At 32.5% G+C, this 18,536-nt stretch overlaps 1 protein-coding gene across 5 annotated transcripts in view; it reads right to left on the bottom strand.

Annotated features, from left to right (window-relative positions):
- Positions 1 to 15,694, bottom strand: part of Nlg1 (Neuroligin 1) — a 104,962-nt gene extending 89,268 nt beyond the window's left edge. For 3 of the 5 annotated variants that reach the window (XM_070109406.1, XM_070109396.1, XM_070109407.1), the window contains exons 1-2: positions 15,461 to 15,694; positions 12 to 2,005 (exon numbers count right to left, since the gene is read on the bottom strand). In XM_070109406.1, coding sequence (XP_069965507.1) covers positions 12 to 1,530 — 1,519 coding nt within the window. In that variant the 5' untranslated portion in view covers positions 1,531 to 2,005; positions 15,461 to 15,694. The other 2 variants (XM_070109402.1, XM_070109399.1) reach the window with 2 other exon arrangements.
- Positions 15,695 to 18,536: the final 2,842 nt, after the last annotated feature.

The raw sequence follows: 18,536 nt of genomic DNA, 5'->3' as shown, positions 1-18,536 counted from the left end.
TGTTGACTCACCTGGTGGCATGAAACGGCGACTGCCTACGGGTGCCTCTGCATATGGCAAGCCCAGATATTCATCGACATCACGTAAACCGGTCGACGGATGAAAATGTCGCGTGATGCCCATTAGACGACCCTGCTTCATCCGTATCTCCTTGGTATATTGCAATTTTTCCGGCACGATGTGACGACGTTCATTGCTGTGCGGTGCTTTATTTTGCTTGTTATGTATATCATTTTTGCCACGGTTATTATTATTGTTATTGCCGCTGTCAATGCTACTCGCATCAGTTGCTGGTTCAACCAATAGGTCATCAGATAAATTGGAACTTAAGGCGATAGCAGCAGAATTAGCATTCAGCTCAGCACTCGTGTGCAACCTCTGCTCGACGGTATGGAGATTGTTGACACTGTTATTATGTTCGGTGTTAGCATTGTTTTTACTTTTTTTATTTCTGCTGTTCGAAATTGGCTTGTTGCTTACAATGGGCGCATAGTTGTCGTTGTTGTTGTCGCTGTTTTCATGCACATTTTTAGTAGGCACTTCATTATTGCGTTTGCTATTTTTAAATTCTTCGACAGTGCGCGCATTTCCAGTTCGAATAGCTGCGCTGTCGTTTGCAAACAAATTTGCCACATTCGTTCTAAAATCGTACACCAAATGATCAGCGTTAATGGCATACTTGGAGTGTTTTAAATTCTTCGCAATGAGTTGTTTGGCTGCTGCACTTGCTGTGGTGTGGCTGCTGTCGGCAAACGGAAGCAGTGTTAACGGTGAAGCTCTTGTTGTTGTTATTGCCTGTTTTGACGTTGCAAAGGATATTTGGAATTTTGGCATTGCGGTCACTTCCCGTTTTATTGCCTCCATTTTTGGCAGTACGCTTATTTTCGTTGTTGCTGTTGTTGTTATTGTTGTTTGGTTGTTGAAGCTTTTAGTGGTATTATCATTGTGGATGCTATTACCGCTCCCAGCCTTTATCGCCAACGAATTGGTGAACTTCAGCTGTGACCCATTGGTATTCGCTTTTGCTTTTGTTATTGCCACTTCATTGTCATCCGCTATCGCTAGGCGCTCATCACTTTCGCTGTCAAGTTCCGGCAGCATGGCGTATGGCATTTCCGCCGTCTTGCCGCGCAACATCGATGCAAGCATTGGAATTGCTTCTGTCACTACATCGCCTACAACTTGCCGCGGGGTAATCATTACTGTTGCACTACGTCTTGTTAGTTTTGTTGTTTTTTGTAGAGGTGGCAATATTGTTGCGCTGATTTGCACCATCTGTTCGCTACAATCGCTGCTAGTTTGCAGCTGTTGTGGTGACGAATGTTTTTGGAATATTTGAGTGTTTTGTTGCTGTTTGGCGTATAGCGTTGCCGCCGAGCAGCCATCACCATAAAATCGTTGCTGCTGCGCACTTATAAACGTCAGCCAAAATAGCCAAACGGCCGCGTAGCTAGCATAGCTTTGCCAATGCCAATAGCGTCGGAAATACATTTTGTGGCATGCGGTGTGGCACAGTTTCGTTGTTCTCATAGGGAATTGTTGTTGCTGGTGTTGAAGCCTTTAGCCAATTTCTAGCGCACTGTCGGTTTTCTCGCATCAATGCCAGTTTTCTTGCCTAGTTTGCTTTGTGTGCCTCTGTGTGTGTTTGTGTGTATCGTGGCGTTTGCTCATTCTTCTTTCTTTGCTTTGTGTAGCCTTTGCTTCATTGCTCTTTTGTGCTTGCGTTGCTTTGATGTTATCCCTGCTGATTTTATTTTATATAAACACTTACTTTATTATATTTATTTTTATTGTAACTTGTTTTTGTTTGCATTGATTTTGCTTTGCTGCTTTGTTTACTTATTTTGCGCTGTTTTCTATTTTCGTCAGCAAAATTTTTGACTTCCTTTTGTTGTATAGACACATCACTGTCACAATCGAATGTGGCGAAGAATCTGTTTCTTGTCTCTTTATTTTTGCTATTTTTTAGTCATTTCGGTTTTGGCTTTCAAATTTGTTGAAACTTCTGCAAAATATCATTGATTTTGCTATGAAAGGAAATCATTTTCGGATGTATTTAACTTTTAATAGCGCTCACAGGTTTTTTTTTAGACGCGAAAATGCGAAAATATTACAAAAATGCTTATTTTGTTTTGATATTTTAATTTATACATATAGCGTTTTTTCCTACTTACTTGTATATATTAGTCTAGGCTTTATTGATAGTCATATTTACAATTGTGTGTGAGTTACTAGAGAATATACATATACTATAAAATCGAATGCATAAAGACATTGGTGGCGAATTATTTTATTAAAAAATGTTGGATTTAAAAACTAAAGATTTAATTTTTGGTTAAAAATTGTTTGAATGTCTAAGTTTGCCGATTACTGCTCTAGAACGTTGGAAATGATGGCTTTGTATGAGCTCTAGTAAAAAATGGTAGAAGACGAAGCACGTAAGTGAAAATGTGTAAACTCAAAATCAATTAAAAATTTTTATCATAATTTAATCATAAATATGGGATTAATTTGTATACCCTGAACAGAGTATATTAAGTTTGCCACGAAGTTTGTAGCATCCAGAAGAAAACGTCGGGCACCTTATTAAATATATAAATTATTGATCAGCGGGACGAGCTGAGTCGATTTAGACATCTTAACTTATCTGCCCGTCTTAATCTATATACGCGCACTAGCCCCTCAATTTTTAGGATATTGATCAAAAATATTTCACACGTCCTTTTCTCAGCAAGAAGCTGCTCATTTGTCGGAACAGCCGATATCGAACCACTATAGCATATAGTTGCCATACAAACCGACCGATCAGAATCAAGTGCTTGTATGGAAAACTATTTCATTTCACCGATCAAAAATCTTGTATGGATTTTTTGTATGTTATGTGAAGGATATTTTTGCTTCAGTGCAGACGAAGTTATCGTTTTTTTCTATTTTTTATTTTTAATTAGGTATTTGCGATAAATTGTTTTTTAAAGCATATTTATTTTAGAATAATAAGAATAAAAAAAAAAATGTTATTTGATTTTTTTTTTAAGCATTATTTGCAACCTTGAAAATGACAGGCGTTTTCGGTTGACATATGTATGTTATAGACTACACATCTAACCGATCACGTTTATTAGGCCACATAACTATGCTGCAGTCGCTCTTTATACATATAATATATTATAAATGTGTTTGCGTGGAAATAGTTATCGACGAAAAATTTATGATTTAAGCAGTTTCTGCAGTATGCACATTCAAATTTTACGATCGTAAACAACATGCCGGTAATTTATTTGCTTTTTGTATGTTTACATTTTTATTTGTTGCATGTAAATTCGATGTATTGTATGTGCACAATCCAATGCATTGTGTTATAATTATTTTGCGTGAAATATTTATTGCCTTGAAGCCAATTCAACGAAGAGTTTTGTTTATTGTTAATTTTCACTGGCGCACACTTTTAGTTGCAAGCAACCTTGTGTATGAATTTGGACGTTTTATGTTAGGATGTGGCAGAATTACGAGTACATGTGTGAGCGGACAACCAAATGCATAACTTGTTATTCTGTTTCATGTGATTTTAAATTTTGACATTTAATTATTAATTTATTATATAATTATTACTATTAATAAATGTATTTTATTTTTTTTTAGATGTTTATAAATTTAGATGTTTAGATCAAACTTCAATCTACCCAGTCAACGTAGGTTTTCAAAGCAATAGCTTTTAATCAACCTCCAATAGCTAGTGCGTGTTATTCTCTTGAATAAACGGTAGCATCCATTAATCAATTTTATAAATATTTCAACATTAAAAAAAGTTTACATTCATTTCAATTCAGTATCTTAACAACTCTATCTCTTTTAATCAAATTATCCCATTCTTATTTCCGACATTAAACATTGTAAACAAAATCGTGACAAGTAATGAAAGTCCAAATGTACACGAAAATAATATATAGTAGAACATAAAACTACTCAGAAACCCACGCACACACAACTCCAATTTCAGCGCTGAATTCGAACTAGTCTGAAAAAGTCAAATACAGTACCAGTTATTTTATGTTACCACTAAGTTGGTTGAAATTTAAATATTTAAAAATATTTGAGAAAATAAAATCAAATTATTAAACCAAAAATCGTCTTTTTTAATACTATATTTATATATTATATATATAAACTATATTTAAAAAGTTTTTTTTTTGACATAAATTAAATTCCTCATTAGGGAAAATTTTTTTGTTGATGGGATATCTTCCCGTAATTTTACATGAATAAACTGAACGTTTAAACCAAGTTCTTGTATAGAAATAATATAATAACGGTATACTGACTAATATGCTTTGTACTTCAAACTAGTTTCTAAGTAATTTATACTTATTCATTTCACTGTAGGTTAGTTGAGCACATAAATTGGTAACACCGACGCTGTGACAATAAACAAATTATAATGAGTTGCTGGTTCAATATAACATTTTAAATATTATGTTGCAAAATTTCTGATTGCTTTTGTAAACATGTGTAAGTATTAATATAAATGAACTTAAATCAAACTTTTGGAAAATGTTAATTGGTTGGGAAAAATCTTTGTTGTGATTTAGTATTTATTTTATATTATTTATTGGAATTTATTAAATTTTCAACTTAAAATATTTTTAAGATTTTTATTTACAAGTATGTACGCAACTAAGTACATGTTATACTTGTATGCACATATAAAAATAAGTGTTAAAACGTTTTTTATGTATATAAATAAATGCCAACTGAAATCATCAGTTAAAAATAAAAGAGTATATTTAGAAAATATGCATATATACAGTTCCATTGATGCTCGAATACTTTGAATATGAAGGACAAAAAGTGAGTTATTAGCTGTCTTCGATTCGACAAGCACTGGAGAGTAGTGAATCGAAAAACTATACCAGTTTTTGAAACAAACTAGTAGCACTTGTGCTAAAACCCATAATCTCTGACGCATGCACATTTGTGTTGCGCTTCTTTTTGTGAATGAGAAATTCTGCTTTCTGTGGCAAAAAATATTTTGAAACCACTTATTTCAGGACTTATTTAGTATTTTATTAAGTCATATTATAGGTCATAGACTAACATAATTTTATAACTATATTTTACTTCCCGTCAGCGAAAATTATATTAAAATCATTCTCAAATAAGATATAGCCAAAGAGGCTAAATTTAATATATTGAGTTGATATGCAAAACATCAACCAGAAGATCGCAAATGATGATATTACTGTAATGACATTAAGACCAAGGTCTAGACCAATTCCAATAATATTCAGCGCTAAACTATTATTATAAAAAGGTTTGTTAAAATAACGGAAATTATTATATATAGTACAATATAGTTTTACATTCTTTTCGGATGTCTTTCATATTCACTGATATATACGGTATAAGGCCAACCGGAAGCTTGAAATCTTTGATAATTTATATGGAAGATAGGCGTAGCATTGACTCGATTTTCTCTATTTTTGGCATTATTATGTCATACTACTTGTATTAACAGAAATATTTTCTCTCTGGCTTTCATTAAGGTACCTTACATACCATCAACAATGTACATGTACTCGTATGAAGTAAAGTCAACCGGATGTTTGAAAACCGTGATATTAGTTATATGGGGGCTAGAACAACTTTTAGTTTACCGATTTTATCCATTTTAGGCACATACATATATGCATATTGGCTGATATACGGTGTATAAAGTCAGCCGGAAGTTTGAAAATATTTCTATTAGGTGTTTGGAGCTAAGAGAAATATTGACTCGATTCAAAAAATTTTCAACATACGGACATACTGTTATCAGCAAAGGATTTTCACCTGATTTCTATTATACCTAGGTTTGAATAGCTTTCGTTTGATTTGAGCAATTTTTAGTCACAAGGTGGCACAACTCAAAGGCACTATTCGTGCAAAGTTTTATTTGGATATATTGATTGATTCGTGACTTGTATACTGAAAAGTAAATGAACCAGATGGAGTTAAAAATTGTGTTATATGCGAGAGACAGACATGCGGATTTCAACTCCTTTCGTCATCGTGATCATTTATATATACATAGCTACAAGTATATATATAGATACGTTTTAGGCGTTACAAACAAGCATTGGCTGCACAAAAGGAATATACTCTGCAGCAACATGTTGCACGAATATTATTCTTTGTTTCTTTTTCATTTTTGATAGTAACTTTATCAGGCATTCACAGCAGTAAAATTGGTCTATTAAATGCATTTTTTGTATTAAATCAACTGGATAGTTTAGTGTTGTTTTTACATGTACATTTTTTAACTAGAGAGCAGCGAATATATTACGAATATATTATTATAAATAACGCATAAAAGTATGTACTCTGAGTAAAGTCACACAAACCTACGCGAGTTCACATATTGCCACTCGAAAATACTTCAAAAATGTATATTGATGTTATAGTTATTACTCATGCTTGCATAAGACGGCTTAAAACACTAGTACAAGTACTTGTAGTACATAATTATATGTACAAAGAAATGGCATATAACTACATATAAAAGGTGATTTTTAAGAGGATGAAATATTTTTAAAAATAATAATAATAACAGAAAAGACAACATTTTCGCTTTATTCATATTTATATTCTTTATGAAATTTCGCATTTGAGCAGAACTTCGAACTACCATATAGTCTTTATATAGCGAATAAGAGTATCTAACTGTCTAACTAATAGTAGATTTTTCAGCGTATATCACAGTTTTGAAATAATTTTAGTGATTTTTTAAAGTTTGTAGAACTGTGTCAAATATACCGAATATAACTATCGAACTAAAGTATATACTTTGACGACTAGTCTGTTAACTACCCGTCTAGAAGAGCTTACACTACTCAAAGATGGTCCTATACTATATGTATATATATATTAATAACAGTTTACTGTGAACAGCATTGATTGTAAGTCATAAATATTTGCACAATAAAATATTTATTTGCTTTCACAAGCAGCACATAAAATTTTTTAAATGCCCTACAAATAAAGGAAAACGACAAATGTTGCCGTTCTTAACCAGCAAGCAGGAACGCGCAAGTGCGCATATACTCAGAAAGGTCAAAGTCTTTTACATCATTTTGAAAGCCCGGTAGTTCCAAAACATAATTGCCACTTTAATGACCGTATGAAAAACACACACACATTTGCATAAAATATACATAAGTTTTTACGTAGTGAACTTTATTGCAGCGTTTTCAGGTTCATAAAAAGGGAAATGCAAACTTGTACGAATTTTACACGAAAAATAATAAAGAAAGAAATAAAATTTTTTTGTTTATACGCTGTTGTATACACATACATATGTGTGTGTGAATTCGATTTTTTCACACACCGGTGTTGTGTAGTCAGTGAAATTTTAAATTAGTTCCGTGATTTCGTAAACAAATGATTTAACGTAATGCTTGAAAAGTACAAACATATGCTTGTGTTTGTTTTTATATGTGCGAATATTTATGTGCATACATTTGCAATTAGCGCGTGTGCTAAGTGTAATGCAATAAAAATGTAAAGAAATGTATGAATATTTTGAAAAATGTTGGAAAATGCGGCCAAGCATACAAATCAGGCCAAAGTATGGCGGGCACGCTAAACTTAATGTGTTCATTAACTGTTGTTACATATTGTTTTCGCTAAATTTTAATGTGTGTTGTGCTTAAATTACGCTATTGGAATTTTGTTTAAGAAAACTAGAAAAAAAATCAGATTCTAATAGAAAATAGCAGTAGTGCACAATATTTCTTCTGTTTATGCAGTGCTTGGGCGCATTCGGCAACCTTGTACGAGTTGGACTTTGTAAGGCCGCAAACCAAGATCATTCCGCAAAATCTTCCATAAATTAAATGGGGACAGCTTCAATTGTTACACGCGATGGCGGTTGGACTCATTGGGGTCGTCTTCGATACTCTGCTCCACAGCAGCAATAGCGTCCGGATATGAAATGGCAAACTAAACTGAATATAAAGTTATTGCCTCATTGAAAACTCAACGGCAAAGATGTGCCAGAAGATTTTAACTTCAGATTGCGAAAAGCAAAAATCATCGATATAACATCTTGAACGGATATGTTAATGAAATATACAGAGGAAACGATAATCGCAAATTTCCAAACCGAAATAATATAATTATCATAGACCAATGAAAGCAGGGAGTGCCGATATATTCCCGCAAGTACTATACAAGCATCAACTCTAGTGCAAATATAATACAATTTATAACTCGACAAGAAAAATATAACTACCAACCGAAATCAACCAGCAATACCGTCTATGTAATTGAACTAAGCATGTTGTGTCAATTAAAAAAAATTCTCATGTGATTTTTATGCATTATAAATAATCAAACTATAGGTATATTTATAAAATATTATGTACTCAAACTATAAATACACTATATTGTAAATACCTTTGTATCTTATATTATATCTTATATTGTTATAACTATTTAACAAAAATATCTTTATTTTAATGATTTTGTCATAATCACAGAATTCAAGATTTCTCGAAAGCAATTAAGAACAATGTTTAGCCATTCAATAAATCAACAAAAATTCGTACAAAATAGATATAAATATGTATAGGCCAACATACCATTGCCAAACAATTTTGACGACCCACACATTATTACCCACTGAATTTTATACAAATCGGAATGTAGTGAGACACCACTATAGTAGACTACTTAACCAAAATAAAACGATGACAAAAAAAGAAATATATGTCTATTTTGAATTGAATATATATACGCATATATTAATAATAACTACAAACATATTGTGATATGAACCACGATACACTATTTGGTACACACGTACTTGAAACGCACGATTTGGTAGAGCAAAGAGTATATCTCAACTGTATATATTCAAAGCAAGAATATTTTTTATTGTAACGTAAAATATATTTTTCTAATTTTCGCTTTTCTTTCCATAGCACAACAAACGCACGCCAAAAGTTCAGGATTTAAAAAATCTCTTTTATTTCAAATTGATCTTATTTTGCTTTTCATTTATCCCCCAGCATCTGCGAGCGCATGTTAAAATATTTTGAATAGATCTGCGTGTTTAGCTCTGCCCAGCAGGAAATTTTACTATAGACGCTGCTAACAACAATGCTATTCATGTGTCGCTTGTCAAAAAGTGCTCAACTTATAGATGGAAATCAAGTTGCTTGAAGTCTTTACTTATGTCTTGTTATATCAATAAGTTTGCTCGAAGCCCTATCTTTTCTAATGAAGCGCATTTCTGTTTCGACAGGATTATTAGTAGTATAGAACAAGCTCAAATAAAAATAGAAGCGGATTGCTGTTGATTGGGGAGAGAGTTACCAATTGGAGTGAATTTCTTTGAAGATGTTGCTTGAGTTAATGATAATCAATACATAAAATAGTTTATTGGTCAATTTCCATCTTCTCTACTCGCTTTTTTTTGACCACTGCTAGTTATGTATAAGCACCAACAAAGTTACCCAATTGAATTTTATATAAGTGAAAAGACATATGGTATATCTAACTAAAGTGATTTAATCGCTTGCTATTAAGACCAGTGCAGACCTTTAGCTTAACCCTTCACAAATACAAGGGTTGTTTACAAGAACTTGATTCCGATCGTCCAATTTGTACGGCAGCTATATGATATAGTAATTTGATCTGAACAATTTCTTCGAAAATTGCATTATTGCCTTAAATAATAATCCGTGCCTAATTTCGTTAAAATATCTCATCAAATGAAAAAGATTTCCACGCAAGCACTTGATTTCGATCGTTCGGAGAAATGAGCAGTTTCTTAGTGAATAAAGAAAAGAGCTTAAAAACTGACGGACTAGTTCGTACATATACTGACAGACGGACAGAGAGAGAGACGGGCAAGGCTAAATCTTCTCATATATATATAATATATATATCTCATATATATTTATACATATCTCATATATATTTTATAGGTTCTCCGACGTTGCCTTTTGGGTGTTTCAAAATTCGTGGCACACTGTAGAGTATTAAAAGTAAAATATATTTATAGTAGGGTGAACCCCTCAGACTCTTTTAAAAGGTCAGTAGGTTATATGTTATGTTTGTTGAAATCTCTTCATTGTAATGGTATGAAAATATATACATACAGTGCTATGGTACATTTTCCCAGAAAATGCAAAACATTACCCCACAAAAACTGCTGATACTACGAAATAATAGATAGATGAAATAAAAAAGAAAATTTGAATAGTTTAGTGATGCTTTACTGATTTTTGATTGAAAGCTAGGGTTTTTTTGTATTTCAAGTCGAAATATGGAATCCTCTATAATATTTAAAAACTAAAAATACCGTGTGTGCGGGACATAAGAAGTTAAGTTTACACCAAATTTTTAAGAACTTTTTTTTTTACAAGATAAAATTAAAAAAATTAAAAAATGTGGATATTTGAATTTTTCACATAAATTTTGAGGTTATGTGAAAAATATGTGTATATAAAAATTTTAGATTTTTTTATTATCAACGTTTCCTTGTAACTTAAAAATCCACCACGCCCTTCCCTTCCGCTCGCCGTCGTCAGATCGCCATAATTTCTTTTTTCCTTCATTTTTGTTATTTTATCTTTCGTTTCCAAAGGGTTTCGTTAAATTATGTTGATCTCAAATATTAGCTACCCTGGTCTAATTCTATTTCCAGTCCATTTGACTTATTATAGTAATTTGTACGATTTGGTATCTCAATAAAAATTGTTCTTATAAAGATTCCTACAGACACGCTGCTCTTTTTTATATGCAAAATGTGGAAAGCAATTAAAAACCATGTACAATGTTGCATTTCAAATCTTAGGCGCCAAACTATCGGTAACCGGCAAACCGTTTTCAGAATTTCACGCTCATTCATATATACATGCATACATGTAGCTGTTCAAAAATAAAGCTTCTATGGGTTTGTCACGTTTTTATTTTGTACGAGTGGCATAGTTTTTCTTCACATTTTTTGAGTTTTTATTTTTTTTTTTTTGTTCATTGTTTTCCCGATTTTGTATTTCCTTATGACTTTTACCCATTTGGTTTTGCTTTGCTTATGCATTTATTTATGCATTTCAGCATTCAATTTTAAATTAGTTGCGAGATTTTTTTTACTTTTGGGTGCAAGCGTTGGCAGATGCCAAGTATGTTAGCGGTAGCGTTAAAAATACTCAACTGCAGGCGTACAACAAATACAACAGAAATACGTCAGAGCTGATGGTACGCAACAAAAGAGCAGTGAAGTATTTATTAAAATATACTAACGTAGACAAATGGAAAAAAAATTATCTCATGCAACATGCAACAGCAGCGCACTAAATTACTATAACAATAAAAACAACGTGACTTTTGCTAACATATTTACATAACACATACATATGCATGACTGGTGCGCGCCACTTACTTATTGCGCCACCTTCTACAAAGAACGCTTTGAAAACGCCAAAGCGAAGACAACAATAGCGCTTAGTAGCAGCGTTGTAGCACAAACGAGCAGCAGCTACTTTGAGTGTCTAAAATTTATTGCCAGCTGCAAAAAAGCGGACACTGCGCTTCAGCGACAGTAGCCGGCAAGAGGCTAAAGGTCATCAGCTGCGTTTCAATGTGTGCAGAGGTGCGTGCATGCGTCCAAGCACGAGTAATATTATATATATAAATACTATATCGTATATACATACATACAAATGTATGAATCCAAGTGCAGCCAGCTTGTTCTGCTTTCAACAATGTTTCGCCTGTAAAATTTATTTTTGTTGTACGCTTCATGTGACGGCAAACATTTTTAACTTTTTCTTGGTGTATTTTTTTTTTTTTTTCGTTTTACTTCGGCTTCCAGCTGCAACTGCTTAATGAAAAGTCAACAAGCGCTAAAAGCTTCACTGTAGTGCTTTTGATATTTCTTCCGCCGTTTTTGGTGCACACCATGCTTGTCAGCTGCGCACAATTTGCGTTCCACTTTTCTTCTAAATATTCAAACTCATAAAAATGCACTTAAGTGCTATTTAAAATATAAATTTTTGGCAAATTTTTTTTGAGTACAGCAGGCACTAATTTCTGCCGTAGAAGTACCTACTTCTCACAGCTGGTTTAAAAATTGAGAAAAGAGTTTGGGCCACTAAAATAACTTCCATATACTTGACATTGGCTGATTTCAGTTAGAAAACTTTTTCATCATTTTAAAATTGTATTTTGCTCGTGAATTGTACTCGCTATGTTCAGCTTAGTAGTCAAACACTCGGCAGATTCTTAGGCTGCATACAGAGCAAAAATGTCACTCACAATAAAAATGTTTCAAAATTACGCTTATAAATTGATTTTTCTTTTAATTAAGCAGCTAAAGCACACAAATGAAAAAAAATAAAACTTTACGCTTTTCTTCAATATTTTCCTGAAGTATACAGTTAGTAAAGACTTTGAATAATTCCTTATACGTACTTACATCTATGCCCTACAAACAAAAATTTTTTTGGCTATTTTTCATCACGCTCCGTACTCTTTTTCCACTTTTAGCGCAGTGGATAGTGTGAAAATCACTTTTTTAGTTTTATTTTAATTATTTCTGCATACATACTTACATATATATTTTTGTTGTATACAAAAACTTTAAAAACAAATGCTATTACATTTGTTTATTCTATTTATAATGGATTTCCCGTATTCATTGTAGCTAATTTTAGTTTAATGAGCCCACAAGTAAATATTTTCAGCAATTTTCATGTAAATGTCTTTTTGCAGCGCGAGTTTACCATGACGAAGCCACTCGAAAACAGCTAGCTAAATGAAAACAACGATAACAACTGTAAATGCAATGCAAGTACACAACTTCTATTTATTTTTATTATACCCTAAACCGGTGTATGCTAAGATGTTTGAAATACGCAAAAGGTAACATCAGAGACCCTTGAAAATATATATACATATAATTGATCAGTGTGATCAGCTGTCATGTCAGTCCCTAAGTTTTTAAGATAACTATCTGAAATTTTATAGACGTAATTTTTTTCTACCGACAACTACAAGTATAGCATATACATATGTTACATAGTTTCTATAACAAGGTTCTGAACGATCGAAACCAAGTCCTTGTATGGAAACCTCTTTAATTTGACGAGATATTTACATGAAATTTGGCATGGGTTATGGTCTAAGACAACGTTGCAATCGCCGAAGATATTAATCAGCTCGAATCATTTTAGACCGATCAAAATCAAATTCTTGTACGAAATCTTTTATATTTGTGAAGGGTATACCACTGCGGTGCAGCTAAAGTTAACGCATTTTCTTATTTTTTATTTTCATTTAATTTGTTGTTTATGTTTTGGTCACAATTTTATTTTTGTAGCTGCCACGCAGCAGCTAACTAAATAAAATTTCCCCCAAAAATGTGCGTTCTGTGCAATGTGGCGCATTTAGTGTGTGAATGCATGCATAATCTGTGTGTGTGTGTATGTGTGTACGAGTGCTGGTGCACTTTGTTCACTACGAGGATTGTGTTATTTTTAAAGCGATTTGAGTAAAAACAAATTTCGGAATTCCACAGATGCTTGCATTTTGTGTCATCAACATGGAAAATGTGGATAAACAGAAAAGCGGAACATTAAAATACTATGTATATATGTACATGTACAAATTAAATATGCAAAATAATTTTGTAGTAATGTAATTAATTTGCCTATTAAGAGAAATTGCTATTTATTTGTCCCATTACTAATTTTGACTCTGCAACAAAATCAAAAAAGAGACCTATATTTTTTGAAATTATTTTCCAATAATAAACATTTGTTGACATTTTTTTTAAACTAAATTAAAAATTTGGGAAAACTTTAGAATACCGTCCCAGAATTTCGGAAATAAAATTGGTATGGGCGGATAGAGGAGATTCTCCAGATCAAGTAAATATAAACATTTTCCCTAGATCGTAAAATACTATTCAAATTTCAAGAAAATCCGTAGTGAACAGAGCGAGTTATAAAAACAGTGTTTTCAAAGATCAAAAAAGCGGCCTTTGAAAAACTTTTCATTTCATTTTCTAAATGAAATTGTACGTTATTTTCATGCACATGTACTTATGTGAGGCGCTTTTCCAACAGCATCAGCTTATATCGCCACATTTTTTGAATTTATGCACATTTTTATTAAATTACCTGAATTACTAGAGACCTTTTTTGTAGACATACTTGGAAAGACTTTCTTAGAGGTGTCAAAAAATATCTATTTTAAAAAACCAAACAAAAAAAATGTTATATTCCTTTTTTGGGCGAACCTATTTTATATTCTATATAAAGCTTTGATGATTCGCTCATAGTACTCGTATATATGTAGTTATAATAGTAAAAATACGCCATTTAAACTTATTTTTATATCCTTAACAGGGTATATTAAGATAGTCATTAAGCTTGTAACACCCAGAAGAAAACGGCGAAGACTCTTTAATATATACAAGTATATCGACTTCACAATTCACGAAGCAAGATAATTCGTACCAAGAGAAATATATTGCATTCAAAGCTTCAAATTCAAAATGGTGTGCATCATACATATACACATAAGTTTTTAACTACAAGTATACACATTACAAAGCATTAGTTCCAATAAATTCGCAGCGATGGTTATGATATGCTATAACAAGCACTTCAATGACTATTTCGCTTTGTTTATTATTTTTATTTTTGTATTTTTTTTTTCTTTTGGTTTTGCCAACATTCAGCCGAATCCTGTTGAGCTTTCCCGTTTTGTTTATATTACCAAATTGCCTGCAATTGCTTTCATCTACATACAAGTATATCTGGCTGTGTTGAGTTGTGCGCTGAGTGAGCGATTGTCACATTTGATTATTTCTAAATAAACATGCCGTACACAAGTTCGCCACATACACTAAACATACACAATATATATATACACATTCGTATGTATGTGTGTATGATCAATTATTTAAGTTTCAACACTGTGAGGGTGGCACACGGCGGCATACAAACAGCACATGGACGTTTGAAGCACAAACTCATAACGTAAATAAACACATATACACATGTACATATGTATATATCGTATTTTATCGTGGGCTCTGCACACTTTTATGGTTTTGGATACACATGTGGATATGTTGGCGTGTCAGTGTTTTGTTATGCGTTAAAATCCATTTCGTATTTTGGTTTTCGCTAGCGCTTTGCCACAATTTTAGCAGCATTTAATGCAGCACATAAATTCTCATTTCACTTCACATGTTTCATCAATAAATTTCAGGCCGTCATAGTGCTGTTTAATGTATGTTTGTACATATGTATTTATACACTTTTATTTTATCTTTTTTTACGCAACAGAAATATATTTCAACGCACGCGTTTGTGTGTGCTTCTTCTTTCATACTTTATTGAATTTTATTTATGTTACACTTAATTTTCATTTCATTTTCTTAGATTTTATGGCAAAGCTTATTTTTTACCTTCTCCACTTTATATTCAATATTTGACAAAATTGCTTTGCTATCTGATGCACACACATTCTTTAAATGCATAAAGTATTACTTTTATGTAGACCATTCTGCAGTTTATTCACTTTTCTCTTTTTTCTATGCTCACATTCAATTTTTTTTACTTTTCCACTTTAATATTACTATCTTAACAAATTTTCTTCGTATCGCCCGTTTACGGTGTGTCGAAACGTCTGTGGCGCATCTTTGCCAAAAGTCAACTAACGAAAGAATTTTGTCACGAGAGCGCCCTTAGCTAAGCTGCAGCGTATTGCTCTTTTATGAGGATCTTAGTCTGTCGGTTGTGTAAAATTGATCTCCCCAATCTGAGTGATCAACAACTCAGCGTTGTATTTGCTGAGCACAAAGTTCCCCCTCTGTTTACGTTTAGCTCAATAATGCATAGATATTTTTGGGACAATTTGCTTAGAGTCTAGTATAGAGAATATACGAAACTATATAGAGAATATATAAAAAGAAAACGTTTGTTGTCAGCAGTATACTTTGGGGATCTTTAAGACAATGGTGTGCATATTATTAGGTAAAAGTTGATGTATTAACCCTGATGTTACAAGCTCAAGAAATTGCTTTCAAGTTGCAATATACTCACTAAAAATATATATATTCAAGTATTTTAAACGGTTTCCATGACGACGGCATCTGGCAAACATTATTAATCACCAAGTTATCTACAACACGGCTCTCAATTTAAATCAATTGTAACAAATATTTTTGAGCCCTGAAAAATAGTATGAAAAACTCTTAACAAGGTGTTAATTTTAAGATCAACGTTAATAAAGAGTTGTGGAGCAGATGTAAGCTTTCAAAATCTGAAAAAGTCTGAAGTCTGCCGTTATTGTGGAGTAGACGAAAATAATGAATTAGGCTTTAAAAAATAACATTATTTCGAAAGCTCTACGGATGTAATTGCTTTTCTAATTCTGTGATAGTGTTACAACACACTTTCAAATTTTTACTAAATGTCTTAAAATTTAGATTTGTTAATTTTAGTAAAAACAACAAAACAAATACTCTATCATCGGATCCACACAAGCTCTAATACCCTTCACATGCATTTTTTAGGTATTACATAACACGAGATCAATCCTAATGTCTGCGATTTAAAGATATGACTGGGTTTCAAGCCAGTGGTTATTCACCAATATTGTTCAATTATTGTTTAATTGGATTTTTACACAGGAAGCCTAAGGCTTAAATAATTACCATGAAACTCTTCAATATGCTACACCTTACTTTCTTCACCAAGTTTGCTTTAGGACGGTAAAAAACGTGCTAGGAACTTCATATTACCGACCGTAATAGCTGAATCACCGAAAATTATACGAAATATATGTCCAATACCAACGAATTGCTGGTTGAACAACCGTATTAAGTACATATTGCTTTAAGAAATACATAACTTATAAAAGTGGTATGGACCGCAGGACATCGTTTATTCTATTTAGATCAAGTATGTGTATCTTTACAGCTCTTTAGCTGTGGTGATTTTATCTATGGAGTTGAAGTAAGCTCTTTATATGATTTTAAACAATAATTTTTATTATTTTTTACTCTCGTTACTATTTAGTTAACCTTAACGCAATAGAAAGTAAAATTTCAAATATCTGAAAGCGCAATTCCTTTATCCAGCAAAAGTATTGAGAGCATTTGTATTATCACTAATTGTAAAATAATTACAGGAGCATTAGTATATTATATACAAAAACATTCCTCCTCCTCAGTGGCATTGCAGCACCACATCTTGAATACGTCTATCTCTTTTTAAAAAAGGAAAATATTTCTGGTAATGCATAGAAACTGAAGGAGGGTAAAAACTCAAATAAACTTACGCGACATTATTTAAGTTAAACTAGACACTGTTATCTCTCTATGCTGCAGCAGCGGTGATTAAATTTCCCATCTTCGTTAGCTAAGAGTACGATTATAACTTACGTCCACTTTCTTATTGTTGTTGCTGACTATTTTACATTCTACAATTTCCCCAGGCAGTTGCAGTGCTTAGTTAGTTAATTGCATGCAAAGACTGACTACCTTAATGTTCAGACCAAATAAGAAGAATAAAAAATGGCAAAAGGAGATAAAATGCAATCTATTTCCTTTTTCAGAGAAATCGCGTTGCACCTTCGATATATAGATAACGGCTTCTGTTCAAATGTATATATGCGTATATATTATATATTACAGTATATACTTGTATGGTAGAAACTGCAAACACTTCAATAGCACATTGCCTTTATATAAGCTTCTTTGGCTTTCCTTTAGTTAGATTTGCCGTTTAACCGTAAATGCAATAGATCTAAAACTACGAAATCTCCGTGTTTTCCTCACACTTGTTTTCGCATAGCCTCTATAATGCTGCTGCAGCCACAGCCTCTTGAAACCAAGTTCGCAAAATAAATTAATGCTGTCAGCAATTTTTTTTTTTTTTAATGTCGTAAGCGCTTTCACTTTTTCTTTCATGCCTTCGTTATCAGCGCAAAACTGAGGATAAGATCTGCGAGTCTTAATGTCTCTTCATTCTGCGTTGTATTCTGTTGATTTTCTTGTGAATTTTTTGCTTTTCTTTTTGTATTTGTATACGCATTCTTTACGCTGAGAGTACTTATCTTAAGTTTATTGCTTTTAATGTTATTTCATTTCGCTATTGTTTTATTTCCTTCCAATTTTCTATTAGGTGTCATTTGATTGTCGCGTCACAAAGGAAAACTACGGTGCGGAAAGCAATGGAATCGCACCTCGCCAGCAGCTGGAAGCGATTTATGGTGAAAATAATTTAATTTCTTCTTTTTATTTAGAACAATTGTTAAGCAAAAATACTTAGGAATGCTTAGAATTTTTTCAACAGAAATTGTTCAATTAATTAATTAATTTGGTAATGTGAGCTCACAGCTTCAGCTGGATGACTTAAGTTTAATGAAAATAATCTATTAACTTTTATTTATAGTTTTTAATAGATAATTTTTTTGAAAGCTGATTGCTACTTTCTACTGGATAATTATATAGGAGCGGTTATATCGCAACGATCTTA

This window comes from Bactrocera oleae, chromosome 2, assembly GCF_042242935.1.
Source record: "Bactrocera oleae isolate idBacOlea1 chromosome 2, idBacOlea1, whole genome shotgun sequence".
In the NCBI taxonomy this organism is placed as follows: Eukaryota; Metazoa; Arthropoda; class Insecta; order Diptera; family Tephritidae; genus Bactrocera; species Bactrocera oleae.
The sequence above is the reverse complement of the archived record's forward strand: the minus strand, read 5'-3'. Positions and strand labels throughout refer to the sequence as shown.